The 15,000-nt window shown below is 45.2% G+C and overlaps 1 protein-coding gene across 1 annotated transcript in view; it reads left to right on the top strand.

Moving 5' to 3' along the window:
* LOC308324228 (uncharacterized protein) overlaps nt 1-7,560 on the top strand; it is a 26,821-nt gene extending 19,261 nt beyond the window's left edge. Inside the window, exons 18-20 of the mRNA XM_080776224.1 lie at nt 1-1,861; nt 3,106-3,244; nt 3,890-7,560. The exon at nt 1-1,861 is cut by the window's left edge and continues 929 nt beyond it. Of these exons, the coding sequence (XP_080632350.1) occupies nt 1-1,861; nt 3,106-3,244; nt 3,890-6,340 (4,451 nt within the window). The 3' untranslated portion in view covers nt 6,341-7,560. The remainder of the gene's footprint in view (nt 1,862-3,105; nt 3,245-3,889) is intronic.
* Nucleotides 7,561-15,000: the final 7,440 nt, after the last annotated feature.

Genomic DNA, 15,000 nt, shown 5'->3' with positions numbered 1-15,000 from the left:
GCACTCCGCTGTGTGATGAACCCATCACCAACGATGCCTCAACGATGCCCCTTCCTCCCGTCAAACCGGGGGAACCTGCAGACCATCAGGATGGCTGTCATAAGGACAGACAAATGGGAAAGGACGGTGAGGGAGAGCACAGACGGAGAATGACGAGAGACGGTCCTGACTCGATGCATGGCAGGGAGACGGTGCGGCGAGACACGCCCAGGACGGAGGCAGGCAGGGTGGGTAGAGATGCTGACCGACTGCCTGATGGTAGCCAAGCTCCGGACCATAGTAGGTCTGAGCGTAAGAAAAGGACCAGAGAAGAGGAGGGGGAAAGCAGGGAGAAAGAGATGAGTGTCTCCGAGGAGATCTGCCATGACAAGTCTCTGAACGAGGAGGCGGAACCCCTCCAGAGTCTCTCCTCGAGTCCACCGAACAGAGAGAAACGAAAGAAGGAGAAGAAGAAAGAGTGGGTGAAGGCCCAGCCCCTAACGGAGAGAGAGATCTGGGAGGGAGGGGTGATGGTGACGCCTCAGAAGAAGAAAATAAGCATCAACATCAACCTGGACGGGAAACAAAAAAAGCAGGATGACAGTGATAGACGGGGGGACAAGAGGAAGACCTCGGCTGGAGGAGGAGGAGAAGTGAAGGAGAATACCGTTGCAGGAGAGGAATGGGAGAAGGAGAGCAGAGGAGGAGAACGGGAGCTCAAAAGCGATAAAAAGAGGGAGGTGGCCAGAGAACAGGAGACCATGTTTGAAGAAATGCCCAAAGGCGAGACGGCGGGAAAGAAGAGTGAGAGATCTAGCTGGGGACAGGAGAGACCGATGCGTGGGGCGATCAATATAAAGGAGGCGGAGGAGAGACCGATGCGTGGGGCGATCAATATAAAGGAGGCGGAGGAGAGACCGATGCGTGGGGCGATCAATATAAAGGAGGTGGAGGAGAGACCGATGCGTGGGATGATCAATATAAAGGAGGTGGAGGAGAGACCAATGCGTGGCATGATCAATATAAAGGAGGCGGAGGAACAGGAGAGACCAATGCATGGGATGATCAATATAAAGGAGGCGGAGGAGAGACCGATGGGTGGGATGATCAATATAAAGGAGGCGGAGGAGAGACCGATGCGTGGCATGATCAATATAAAGGAGGCGGAGGAGAAACCGATGCGTGGGATGATCAATATAAAGGAGGCGGAGGAACAGGAGAGACCGATGCGTGGGATGATCAATATAAAGGAGGCGGAGGAGAAACCGATGCGTGGGCCGATCAATATAAAGGAGGCAGAGGAGAAACCGATGCGTGGGCCGATCAATATAAAGGAGGCGGAGGAACAGGAGAGACCGATGCGTGGGGAGATCAATATAAAGGAGGCGGAGGAAGAAGTGAAAAGAGAGAGTTTTGAAGTCGATATTTTTGGGGACGAAGACCTTGATTTATGGGCCATTATCGGAGGCGGACAAAAGAACAAAAGTGCCAGAGCAACAGAGGAGGGTGTGTTGGACAAGACTGAAACGCAGGAGAGGGGAGAGGACAGCAGGAGGAGCAGAGGCCCTGGAGGAGAGGAGGAAGGAGAGAAGAGGGGAAGGAAGGAATTTGAAGGACAAGAGAAGGAAGGATCAAAACCTAGAGCTGGTGAAGCGCGTGAGGAGGAGGGAGAGACTAGACGGAGGGCCTGGGGAGAGGAGGAGATGGTGATGGAGTCCAAACGAAAAGGAAAGAAGATGGCGGGAGCTGAGAGGAGGAGGAGGAGGAGCAGAGGGGAGGAGTCTAATATGTCGTATGAGCCCAAGGCACAGAGGAGCAGGAGTCACCAGAGGGATCCAGACCCAGAAAAGGGTCCAGAAGACCACATAGTGGACTATGCCAGGTCAGGGTCCTCATTGAATTGATTTTGTCTGTTACATGCCCAGACCAGGGAGGCTAGGATTCATGAGGTTAACTATCATTCATTTATTACTGGCTAACGAGTAATAATTAAATAATCGATTATTCTGTGTATTTTATTAATCAATTACTCTGTCGATTATTTGAATAATCGTTACTAATGGAAATATATCGATCTATATTTTATTAATCAATTACTCTGTCGATTATTCGAATAATCGTTGCTAATAGAAATATATCGATCTATATTTTATTAATCAATTACTCTGTCGATTATTCGAATAATCGTTACTAATAGAAATATATAAATCGATTTTCATTTTAGTCACTTTTACACATCCCTAAGTTTAGGATATATGAGGTTTCCACCCGACAGATGATAATACAACTTAACCATTCTGAGTCTGAAATCATTCACTGTCCACTATTGTGTGTTCATCATTTTGTAGTGCTGTCTGAATGTATAGTACAATTTTATAGTGGACCCATGCACTGAAAGAAAAAGAGAGGAGACGGAGAGAATTCATTTTTTAGGGGTGCTATATTCAGCTATTAGTGTAGATTTTCGTCTTACACAAACATTAAATTTGCGTTGACAATGAATGAATGGAGAATATCCGTCATATGTGGATGAGCAAATCGGCATGACAATGACGAGAGCGCCCCTCACTTCACACGGTGTGATTTTTAATTTACTGTACCAGCAAATTGTGCACTCTTACTTACTCCCTTGTATACTCTAGACTAGAGACATGTAATGTGAAACTGTCAAATAGATATCGGATGAGCTCACTTTAGTAGTGAATGGTTTCAGACACAGCCCAGCCTGGGATCAACTCCTTTTCCTCTTTTCTGATCCAGTCTAGAACAGATATTACACCCATGGCAGTAACCAAGGTGCACCTCTTACAAATATGTTTAGTTTGGTATAATCATTTTGTTTGGTATAATAATCATTTGGTATCCATCTTTTATCGGTAGCGAGACTAAACTTAATTTATATTTATTAACCGGAACCTCTGCTTGGAACGCCTAGTGATGCGAGTTTAGCCTGAGTTTCTTGCCAACGTACTTCAATTTTAGCCTTCTTAAGTTACATTTTCCAATAATGAGGCCTACCTTTTACACAATGAAAACATTTTATCGGAATAAGTTCAGTGTGTGAATGAGCTACTAATGTTTTTCACAATTAATGAAGCCTTCCGTTGCGTCCTGTCTGCCTGACAGCACCAGCTCCACAGGGGGCAGTCCAGTGCGTCGAGGAGGCGTGATCGGGGACGAACACCAGCACAGGAAGACAGTGGTGAAGACTATGGAGGAATACTCCCAAGACAGATCTGCTGAGGACGAAATAGTTATTATACAGGTGAATTCCCACACGTTCCATTCCTTTTGCTCTGCAATGAGCAATGTCTAAATCCTCATAATAATAATGTTCTCCGCCCGTGCGTGCGTCCTGGAATTGCATGCGTGCCCATGTGGATCTGCTCCGCCCGCTCGCTCTGGCAGCGAGTTTAAGTTTAGAGCCAAATTCCAATACGGTGAAATTGGTGACCTGCTGAAATATGTGACAGTCGTGACGTTATGTGATGTCTACACGATCACGAACGTAAATCATTGCGGTTTGTTTATTAGCGGAGTTCAACGTGGCGGTATTTAGGCCACGTATTTAAAGACCTCCATGTAAGTTATGTGAAGTCCACAAGATGGTCACATATTTTGGCAGGTCACCAATTTCACTGTAACACCGCCATGCTGGAGTGTGAGGTGAGCGAGTGGCCGAGAGTTTAGGTATTGGAATTTGGCTTTAAGTGTTATTTAGTACCAACATTAGGACAAATCTAACGGCGAAAGTAGTCTATCTGCATGTGCGGGAGGGGGCAGCACAAACAAATTTGGTTGGGGGGGGTAGGGCGATGTGGGCAGCACAAACATATCATGCGTGGGGCAACAGAATGGTCAGCCCTGTCTAAATCACACCAAATGTCCCCTATCCACATCTCTCCCCTAGATGCCCCGTTCCAAGTGGGACAGAGAAGAATCTGATGAAGAGGAAGAGGGGGAGATCAGAGCTCAGCCCAGTGGGCTCATGGCCCCTCCCTTATCCGTCCCCATGGCAAAGGTCAGGGAGGGTGAGGCCAAGAGACCGAGGGAGACGGAGACTACGACTACGCAGGAGAGACATAAGATCAGGGAGAGGCCAGAGAAGGAGAAAGAGAAGAGCTCCGCCCCTCTGTTGCACTCAGACAGGACTCTGGCTCCCTCTGGTGGCAGAGATGGATCTGACAATAAAACTAAAGCTGACACTAAAGATATGACTGACTGTAAAACTGGACCCGACAGCAAAGATAGAGCCGAGAGCAAAGATAGACCCGAGAGCAAAGATAGACCCGACATTAAAGATAGACCCGACATTAAAGATAGACCCGACATTAAAGATAGACCCGACAGCAAAGATAGACCCGACAGCAAAGATAGACCCGACAGCAAAGATAGAGCCGACAGCAAAGATAGACCTGTCAGTAAGGAAAGGCCTGACAGAAAAATTAGACCTGATCCTAAAGATACAACTGACTACAAAACTAGACCAGACAGTACTGACAGACTTGCCAGTAAAACTAGATCCGATCCTAAAGATACAACGGACTATAAAACTGGACCTGACGGCAAAGACAAAGCTCACGATAAAATGACATCTGACGGTAAAGAAAGACCTGACAGTAGGTCTAGATCTGACGCCCAAGGCGGACCTGACAGTAAAGATAGATCTCACAGCAAAGCTGGACCTGACAGTAAAACTAGATCAGATGGTAAAGACAGGCCTGACTGCAAAACTAGGTCAGACAGTAAAGACAGGCCTGACTGTAAAATTAGATCTGACAATAAATGTAGACCTGACGCTAAAGGGTCTAAAGCCAGCTCCTCCCCTGCTGGCAGAGGGAGGGAGAAAGCCATCGAACAAGAGAGGGAGCAAGACGGATCCAAGGAAAAGGACAGAGAGTGGTTCAAAGACGGAACAAGGGATAGAGACTTCTGCAGCAGCAGCGAGAGAGGGAAGGAGAGCGACAGAGAGAGGGAGAGCAGCAAAATGGCCCCCGACCGACACATAAAAGCTCCTTCCTCCACTCACTACTCCTCCTCTTCGACCTGCTCGGAGCAAAAGAGGAGAGAGGAAGAGGGCACTCAGGATCAATGGATTGACCAAGCCAGCAAGAAGGAACGCTGCTCCTCCACCTCCTCCTCTTCCTCCTCGTCGTCGTCGTCATCCTCCTCCTCTTCCTCCTCCTCCTCCTCCTCTTCCTCCTCGTATGCAGACTCTCCTCGCCATTCTGCTGAATCCAAACCAGTTCCTCATTACATTACTCCGACAGTTCCTCATTACATTACTCCGAACGTTCACCACGACAAACCCGTAGACCCAGAGGAAGGCCAGAAATACCGCAATCGTCACAACTATTCTCCTCATCAAGATCATAAAATCCATCACACACCTCCTGATGGACTTCCCGGTACCCTTCGCTCAGCCCACAACTCCCTACTGCCCCCCTCCTACAGCACGAGTAGGGAGAGAGACCTGCTCCCTTTCAAGTCCCCCACGGGTCTCCAGGGACGGCCAGAACCCAACCAGCCCAGAGAGAGCAGGCCCGGGTGGGCTTCAACACAGATCGTAATAAAGAATAATAAAGTGGAGGAAGACCGGGTGAGACAGGGGTCAGCCGGGCGAGACAACCACTGGGAAAAAGCCTCACGTGCAGGCAGGGAAGATGATCAGGGAGATCCCTGGAGATCCTGGGACAGGATTTTTGGGAGTGTTGCCAGCCCCCAGAGCTCAGACACACGCACGTTGATGAACACAGACAGAACTGGGGCCCCAGGGACAGAGCGAGACAAAGGGAGGGACAGGGCGAAGGAGACGGACCAAGATAGAGGGAGGTCAAAGGGCAGAGAGAGGGAGAGGGATAGAAAGACGGAGGGGAACCTAGAGAGAGCTGTGTCACAGCCTGTGATAGCGATGGACATTGCATCGTTCCTACCCGACCTCAGCCAGAGTGAGGAGGAGGAGGAAGAGGAGGAGGAACTGGCCAGAGAAAGACCCACGCCAGGCAAAGGAGAGGGCTGGCAGAGAGGTGACCATTGGAACAAAGGGAGAGACTGGAGCGGAGGCAGAAGAGAGGCCGTTGGAGAGGGAGAGATGGAGGAGGGAGAGAGGTCACCCACCAGCCAGGACAGCACGAGGGAAAAGACTAAACACAAGAAGCATAAGAAACAGAAGAGCCTGGAGGAGGGAGAGATGAAGACACACAAACATAAGAGGAAGAAATTGCTGAAAAACAAAGATGAAGGAGAGGCGGAGGAGGAGGAGGATGGTTGGAAAGAGGATTTCAGAAAGCTTCAGACCTCTGGAGGACCCGCGTCACTAAGAGACAGAGAGAGACAGCGCGTTCAGAGGGAATTTGTCTGATCATTTTCGGTCCACTCGTCCTTTCTCAACTCTACCAAGATGACAACTGACCAATCACAGTGAAGTTCACTACATTAGTTGTTAGACTTACTGGTTGAGCCGGCGACGGATCGGTGCCATTGCTCCCCCGCCCTGGCAGGCAAACAGACCTCAGACCTGTCGGCTGTCATTTGTTATCCACCATTTCATTTGACAAGCACTGCCATCGCTTAATGTACTTGAAGTGGAGAGGAGTTAGATATTTCTTTGCCTCAGAGAGGTCAGCCTTAGCAATGTTTACAATGAATGATGCCATGAAATGAGCCTGAGCATTACACAATTAATATAATAGAAATGTAATATATAAAATCCTTTCAGACCTTGGACCTACATCGGTTCAATCTAATCTTACTTGAACAGCATATAGGAATTGACTTCATGTCAAAGAGAAAATCTGAGTTGTATAATACAGTAGTATGGTGCCCACTGCTGATGTAAAGCGCAAGCCTTGTTTTCTTCTAAGCTCTTACTGAGCTGTGATGCTTGAGCTTTTTAGCACTTAAAAAAATTACTTGAATGATTTATTTTCTTTTTTTTTGTTGCTTTTCTTTTCCTTCCTTTGGTGCCCCAAAACAAATCTGCCTGATGTCTTTTGGTTTATTTTCTCTCTAAGCTGGTTGTTGGGCTCGCTTTGCAGTGCCTTACGGTCACCTTGCACATCATACCTGCTTTTGACCAGGTTGGATAAAATAATGACAAAATGGGGAAAGCACTTTATAAATACTATGGAAATGAATGTGAACGCTGGGCTTAGGTTTCCTGAATGGTTCAAAGTACTGGGTGTCTCACACCCACCCAAACACCTTGGAACAGATCAAAGCCATGTCTGGTGTCGTGGGTGCTTTGAAGTTCTTGGAGAAACCTCCCTCAGGGCTGCGGAACTGAACCTGCCATCCTGATATTCCATCTTGAAAAGAATGAAACCTGCTTACTTTTGAAATGCCAACTGGGTGAATTCACACTGGAGTATGAAGGGACACGTAAACATGTTTTTGGAAACTAAAAAAAGGGGTTTGTGACTGAATGTCTCCCTTAGCCCTCAGTGTTTATTTTCAAATTTGCTTATGTAATTTAATTTAAAAATGACGTATCTGAGTGGATGAGTAGTTTACTGGTGGGCAATTTTAGTTTCTCTTTGTTTTGAAGGTAATGATAATAAAGAAACGTCAGCCCTCCCCAAACATGTGTTAATTTTCCTCCAGAATCTTCAGTAGAAAATCATAGAACCTGTACAGTATCTATATTTTCCACCATTTCCTCCATATTGTCTCTTCCTCTCTCCACCACATCTGGCCGTCTCATCCCTCTTCCTCGCTCTCTCACATCTTACCACCACCTCGATCTTCCTCTTCTGTCCTGCCATCACCTCCCTCATTTCTCATGCTCTCTCCACCCTTTTCTCCTCAACGCCCCTTTTATACAGAAGTCTGCCTGTGAACCCACAACACACAGGACCAGGTGAAAGGCTTCAATTTGGCATATCTCTGCTGTCTGGAAGAAACCAGCTAACTCCAGAATGTTTTTTCAGAAAATGAAAAATATAAAACTTTCATGAAATGAAGAAAACCTTATATTTTGAAAACAAAGCAATTATTTCTGCCCCATCAGAGTTGGTGTTGTGACTTTATATATTGTCAATTACCTGCATGAGAGGGGTAGAGGTGGTGGAGTTGGCTGTTTTAGCAGACAGTTTGAGGGTCCAATGGAGTTGAGGTATTTGTTCAATATTTTCGAAACAACACAACATAAAGGGTGTTCAATAGCACTAATTCCTCCCTAGTCCCGATAGCAACGATAGGCCTACTGTATGTGCTTTTGGGGGGGCATGGCTGTTGTTGGGTTTGTATTGTGTGGGAGGTGTGTACACGTTAGAAGTCGTCACAAAGCATGTGCACTACATGCACAATGCCAGAACTGGTTACGGGGGTGTGTGTGTGTGTGTGTGTGTGTGTGTGTGCGCGTTGGTGCTTGAAGTAGGTCCAAACCTTTGCTTGCTTCATTAGCTCACAACAGGAAGGATATGGCAAACATCCAGCCTTTCTCTCTCTCTCTCTCTCTCTCTCTCTCTCTCTGTCTCTGTGTGTGTCTCTCTCTCTCCCCCTTTTCTTTCTGCCTTGTCTTCCTCCAATCTCTTTCTGTGTCTCTCCATCTCTGTTCATTACAGTAGCTGTGTTGTGGCTGCAAACACTGCCAACCATTGTTGAACTGAGGCACGATGGGACTGAATTTCGAGAATGGAATGGGAGGTGTGTGTGTGTTGGGGGTGCCGGGCGGGGGTACCTTGGCAAAATATGCCATAAGCATGATCTATATTGTCTATATTGTAGAATGTAGATGCCAGTATGGATGGGCAGACTGGGGGTTATAGTGTCAATAGTGGGGAAATGTTGCTGTTTGACACATTATTAAGAACATGTACCACAGTACCACACACCCACGCACATTATGTCTATTGACATCTGACTGGTGTGGTGCATTTCACCCCAACATGGTTGGCTGTCTGGGTGTCCCATCTGTCTGTCTGTCTGCCCATGTGTATGTTTGTGTTGCTGCCTCTACTGGCTAGACAGACAGACAAACAGACTGCTGTTGCGTCTCAAGCAGGGAGAACCACATGAACACATTCTAGTCTGTTATAGAGAGACAAACAGGATACAGTGATGCAAATATGGGCTCAAATTGATGCATTACAGACAAAGAGGTAGACCTAGACTAGAGGGTCAGAATTTTACAGACAGGCACGTACTGACGTACAGACTGATTACAGACTCGGAGACGGACAAATGACATGCAGACCAGAGTGAAGTAAACTATAAGAAGACGCTTCCCATGATGATGCGCAGCTCAGAAGAGGTAAGCTTTCTCCATCTTTATTTCTCCTTTTTCCTCCATCCGCTTTGTTCTCTCTCTCTCTCCCTCTCCTTGCTTCATCTGGGTTTCCTTTTGTGTGCCAGTGATGTGCGTTAGATTCTCATTCAGGGCACTGTGCCAATGCTGCCCGATTACCACCCAGCCCTATGTTGTCCTGTGTGTGTGTGTGTGTGTGTGTGTGTGTGTGTGTGTCTGTGTCTGTGACTGTGTTGGAATATGCAGATTGATTTGTTTGAGGCCAGTGGCAGCTGCAAACGTTTGTTTGAAATTGTGGCTTCATAACTGCAAGGAGATTGGGTGCAAGTATGTTGTGTTTTACAAAGAAAGAAGGAGATTTATTAATCAATCTGTTCTTCAAACATCTTTGTATGACCTGCATGATCATGTGTAGACATTGTAGGTCTGGCCTGCCTATTTTCTCTATCGTATAGATTTTCCAAAATCCAAATTACAATGGTGTGAAGCGTGTAGGCTAAGTGTTCTCACTGTTCTGTACTACATACAATTGTATTAGTACAAAACACTGAAGTCCTTAAACCAGAAACCTAACGCTAACCCTAGGGGAACATAGGGATGATCAAGTGTTTAAGTGTAGATTTCACAACTTTGAGTAGGCCTAAGTTGTGCTTGTGCTAATATAAAAATATAGACCAGCTTGGTTGCTTCAATGACTATTGAATCACGAATTAGCAGTCAATTAGAAGCTAATTAGGTAGTCCTGTGCGTTTTTGCTACTACATGAATCATGAATACATGCAGTTGAACACATGTAGTAGCTAAAATGTAGCCTATTGTGTGGAGAAAGCTGTTTCAGAAACACAACTTTATCTTATATTAAAATACATTTTTGTCAACACAAACTTCTCTGTTGTTGGTCCACAGCTGATACTGATTTTATGGTTAAAAAAAAGATTGCTTGAGAGCAGTCGGCAATTATCAAGGATTAAAGAATATCAAAAACAATGCACGCTGCACTCACAGATACAAAATAAAGATAATTCGACTGCATCTACTAAAGCGACTTTCTACTTTCAAATAGGGAAAAGTGAATATTGAAGCACAGTGATTTTATTGGGCTGTATTTTAAATAATTACTGAGTCTGTGATGCCCTAGCTGTTTCAGTTTACAATATAAATATAAATCACACCCGTGTGAAGTGAGGGGCCCTCTTATTATACATCATCTCAAGATATACTGGCCAATCAGAATGCCTGTTGCCACAAATTTACAGTAGCATTTTGCATCATAGCGTAAATGTATATACTAGCCCAATTGTATGTGCTATATTCAATCTCCACTTTAATCTAGCATCTGATTGAGAGTAAAACACATTTCCCATCAGCTAGCACAACCATAATAGAAAATGCTATCTTGTAAAAAAGACTACATGAAAAGAAAGATAGAATATAAGAAAGGTTTGTTTTGAATCACTAACATAGGTTCTGTCTCCCTCTAGTGGAAGTCACTGGTGATTGGTGAAGCAGGCTACTCTAGTCTGAACCGGGGCCAGGCAGTGGTAAAAAAAGTACTCACACTTTTTTTTTTTAATTAAGTAAAGGTATTAATAGTGCAAAGTAGAACTACTCCGTTACAAGTAAAAGTCCGGAATAAAAAATTGACTTGAGTAAAAGTACCACAGTATTGGCATCAAAATTGTAGTACCCATTCAAGTTTTCAAATGTATGAAAATATTTTGAAAATAGCAAATCTAGCTTGGCCAGCTCACAATGCTGTTTCTAGTCTCCACTAGTGTGTCTGACTGTCTCTCTCTCTCTCTCTCTCTCTCTCTCTCTCTCTCTCTCTCTCTCTGGTGCAGAGGGGAAAGCTTGCTTTGAAAGAAAGGAGCTATTGGTGGCAGATGTTAGTCTGGCAGTGATGGAATGTGTGTGTGTGTGTGTGTGTGTGTGTGTGTGTGTGCGCGCGCGCTTGTGCGTGTCTGCATGTCTACGCATGCGTGCTTTTGTGTTTTTGTCTCAATCTTGTGACTATGTATTATAAAATGCATAATAGTTTTTGTAATATTTCATGAGGGCAACATGGCGTGTGTGTGTGTGTGTGTGTGTGTGTGTGTGTGTGTGTGTGTGTGTGTGTGTGTGTGTGTGTGTGTGTGTGTGTGTGTGTGTGTGTGTGTGTGTGTGTGTGTGTGTGTGTGTGTGTGTGTGTGTGTGTGTGTGTGTGTGTGCGTGTGTGTTTGCTGCCGACTGGCCCTGTCTGCGACCGTATCTGTGTGCAGAATATCAATGAGCTTCTCAGCCTGCCCAGACCCTGTGTGTGTGTGTGTGTGTGTTTGGAGCGGAGCACGCACATCTACATGCCTTTGCCAAAGGCTAGTACTGCTCTATTGAGTTTAAAGCAGGACTTTAATCTCTCCTCTCCTCTCCCATCCTCCCCTCTCCTCTCCGTCCACCCCTCCCCCTCCTCCCCCCCCTCATGTCCCTGGAAGCTTTCCACTGGGATACTCAAATAGCTGAACCTGTGTGGCCACATATACAGAAATGGCAAGGGGCCGGTTGATAAAATGACAACATTAATGATACTTGATAACTTCTCTATTCTACTTGCTTTATTTCCCCCATAATGTAGTGGTTTTCCCAACCTTTTACCCAACAAGGCCCATTATTTATTCAGCATTTGAGCCGCGGACCACCGTGAAACCAAATGGACCTGGAGGACCACTGACATGATGTATGAAGACACATTCAATGTGCATTCTGGCTTGGCCTTCCATTTCTATTCTGGCAATGACACAATTTGTAATCAAAGTATACAGCCTAATTTGTTACATTTATTCTCTTTTGAATTATTCTGGTAATCAGTCATAGGCCTAAGTGTCTGTAGAGAAAAGAAAAAACCCCCGTCAGCTATTTTAATGGCCGTTTTCACCTTTCAAGATGTTTTGGCCATTATCTCTGGAACGGAATTTCCAATCTGCTCAGTTTAAAGCTTGTTGGATGCGTGACTTTGAGGACGTTAAATGGGAGTCCTGTGGCACTGAGTGAGTTAGCCTCAGATCAGGGGTGAAAACAGCATATTTTAATGTACCGTGGATTTGGTCAGATCAGGGGTGAAAACAGCATATTTTAATGTACCGTGGTGGATTTGGTCAGATCAGGGGTGAAAACAGCATCTTTTAATGTACCGTGGATTTGGTCAGATCAGGGGTGAGAACAGCATCTTTTAATGTACCGTGGTGGAATTGGTCAGATCAGGGGTGAAAACAGCATCTTTTAATGTACCGTGGATTTGGTCAGATCAGGGGTGAAAACAGCATCTTTTAATGTACCATGGATTTGGTCAGATCAGGGGTGAAAACAGCATCTTTTAATGTACCGTGGTGGATTTGGTCAGATCAGGGGTGAAAACAGCATCTTTTAATGTACCGTGGTGGATTTGGTCAGATCAGGGGTGAAAACAGCATCTTTTAATGTACCATGGATTTGGTCAGATCAGGGGTGAAAACAGCATCTTTTAATGTACCGTGGTGGATTTGGTCAGATCAGGGGTGAAAACAGCATCTTTTAATGTACCTTGGTGGATTTGGTCAGATCAGGGTGAAAACAGCATTTTCCTACTACGTACGCTGGGAATGGAATATTCTGCAAAACCATCCAAAGGGAAGGAGGGAGGCTGATTGAGAGTGGGAGGTTGTGAAAGAGGGATGAGAGAGAGAGAGAGAGAGAGAGAGAGAGAGAGAGTGTCAGCTTGTAGAGTGTGAATGTGTTTAACCACCATCTGCATCACCAGCCATTCTCTCTCTCTCTAATGTGGGTAACACATCAGTGATTTCACTGTGCCGTCTAGAACCATTTTCTGTAGCCGCATGTGTGTGTGTGTGTGTGTGTGTGTGTGTGTGTGTGTGTGTGTGTTGTGTTTGTGTGCGTTTGTCATATACAGTACATACCTCACCCCTTTAAAATACTGATCATATGACTCCATGCCAATGTCACGTGACTAGTTATCACATGCAACATACTATATCCCCTTCACACAAACAGAGCAATGTGTGTGTGTGTGCCCGTGTGCGTGCGCGCGTGCATGTGTGCCGTGCATTTGTGCTTGAGCATTATGTGCAATGTGCACGTGTAAGCCGTTCCTTCTGAGCTGCTGTGATGTCTACATTCTGATTGGGACGTCCTCACAGTTTAATTGGCGTGACCATGGCAGTAGCTCATTAATATGCGTGGCACTGGGGCAGCGTGGTGGTGGTTGGGGAATGATGTAAATTGGAATGGTGTCTTGTCGTCGTCATTAAAGTTGACATTCTGGCACACGTGTACCCCTACACACACACACACACACACACACACACACACACACAGTACACTGACATGTTTATTGCAACATAGCATCCTTCCAGGTGTTGATATGTTATAAATCACTGTTATCACAAACAGTGGATCGACTTGGTACCCATCTTTTGGGCAAATATCTCCGTAGTTTTTTTGCGTTTCCTATACAGATTTTTAAAGGTTTAAACAAAATAATCACAACTTTTCGTCAATGAAAAACAACATTTTTCAAAAGTACTTCAAGTTGAATAGTTGATAGTCGGTATAGCGCTGTCCTCACAGTTAGAAGGTCATGGGTTCGATTGGACACTGTGTGGGTGAATGTTCTCCCCGTGTCCCTTCACAAGCATGGTCATAATCTTGGTCTCTATATACTGCCTCCCCCTGGTCAGCCGTGGCAAGCAGAGCACTTGCACGCTCTGCTTGTGCATGTAATAATAAGTCATTAGGAAAGACAATGGGGTTTGTGTTCTCTTTAGATTACTGTGTTTTATGCAGTTTTATGGAAGGCTGATGATGATGTCATGGCCATGGCCTGGTCAGGTATAGAGTAACGCGTCATTCAACACAACAGGACCCCTTAGCTGGGGGTCCCGACCCACAGGTTGAGAACCACTGCTAGAGAGAGAGAGGTGCAATGCAGCACAGGGTCACTCAGGGCCAGAGGGGAGAGAGAGAGAGAGAGAGAGAGAGAGAGAGAGAGAGCGGAGGACGTTTGCAATGATGTGGTCGAAGGAAGCAACATCATCCAGTCAGTTATACTGGCTGTGGTGAAATACATGAAGTCTTCAGTTCATGCTTCACATCCTCCTGCTTCTGTTTGTTACACAATTCATTTCAAAGCAGCTTTATTGGCATGAGAAAACATACGTTTACATTGACAAGGCAAGTGTCAAAATAGAATAAAAACAGTTGATAATGGCGGAAGTATATATGTTTTTTTGCTCAATTCATAATTAACGTTCCAATTTGGGAGGTCTGGCTCATGGACTAAAACTGGTTCTGAATCTGAACTGAACCGGTTCCCAAGTGGTGTAAAAGAGGCCACAGTGAACTCCTCAGTGTTCATTTATCTCTTTGTAACCCAGAGAGTATAGCACATTATACTATGTTATTTAGTTAGTTAGTTTCATTTTTCTCTTTGTAACCCAGACAGTAGCACATTATACTATGTTTTTTATTATACTGTATTTATCTCTTTGTAACCCAGAGAGTAGCACATTATACTATGTTTGTTAGTTACTTAGTTTCATTTATCTCTTTGTAAACCAGAGAGTAGCACACTATGCCTCACCTGCTGAGCAAAGTCTGAGCACTGTTCACTTCCTGTCACTATGTGTGTGAGAGATAGGTTTCACTTTTAAAACCAAGTGAAAGCATTTTATGTAGCTGGAATTGCATTGTGAGACTGAAGAAAGGGAATGAAGGAATTAAATTAAAAGTAAAAGTGCAGAATAACA

Source organism: Protomyctophum bolini (assembly GCF_963924005.1).
Source record: "Protomyctophum bolini genome assembly, chromosome: 11".
Lineage (NCBI taxonomy): Eukaryota > Metazoa > Chordata > Actinopteri > Myctophiformes > Myctophidae > Protomyctophum > Protomyctophum bolini.
This window is presented reverse-complemented; position numbering and strand designations above follow the sequence as displayed.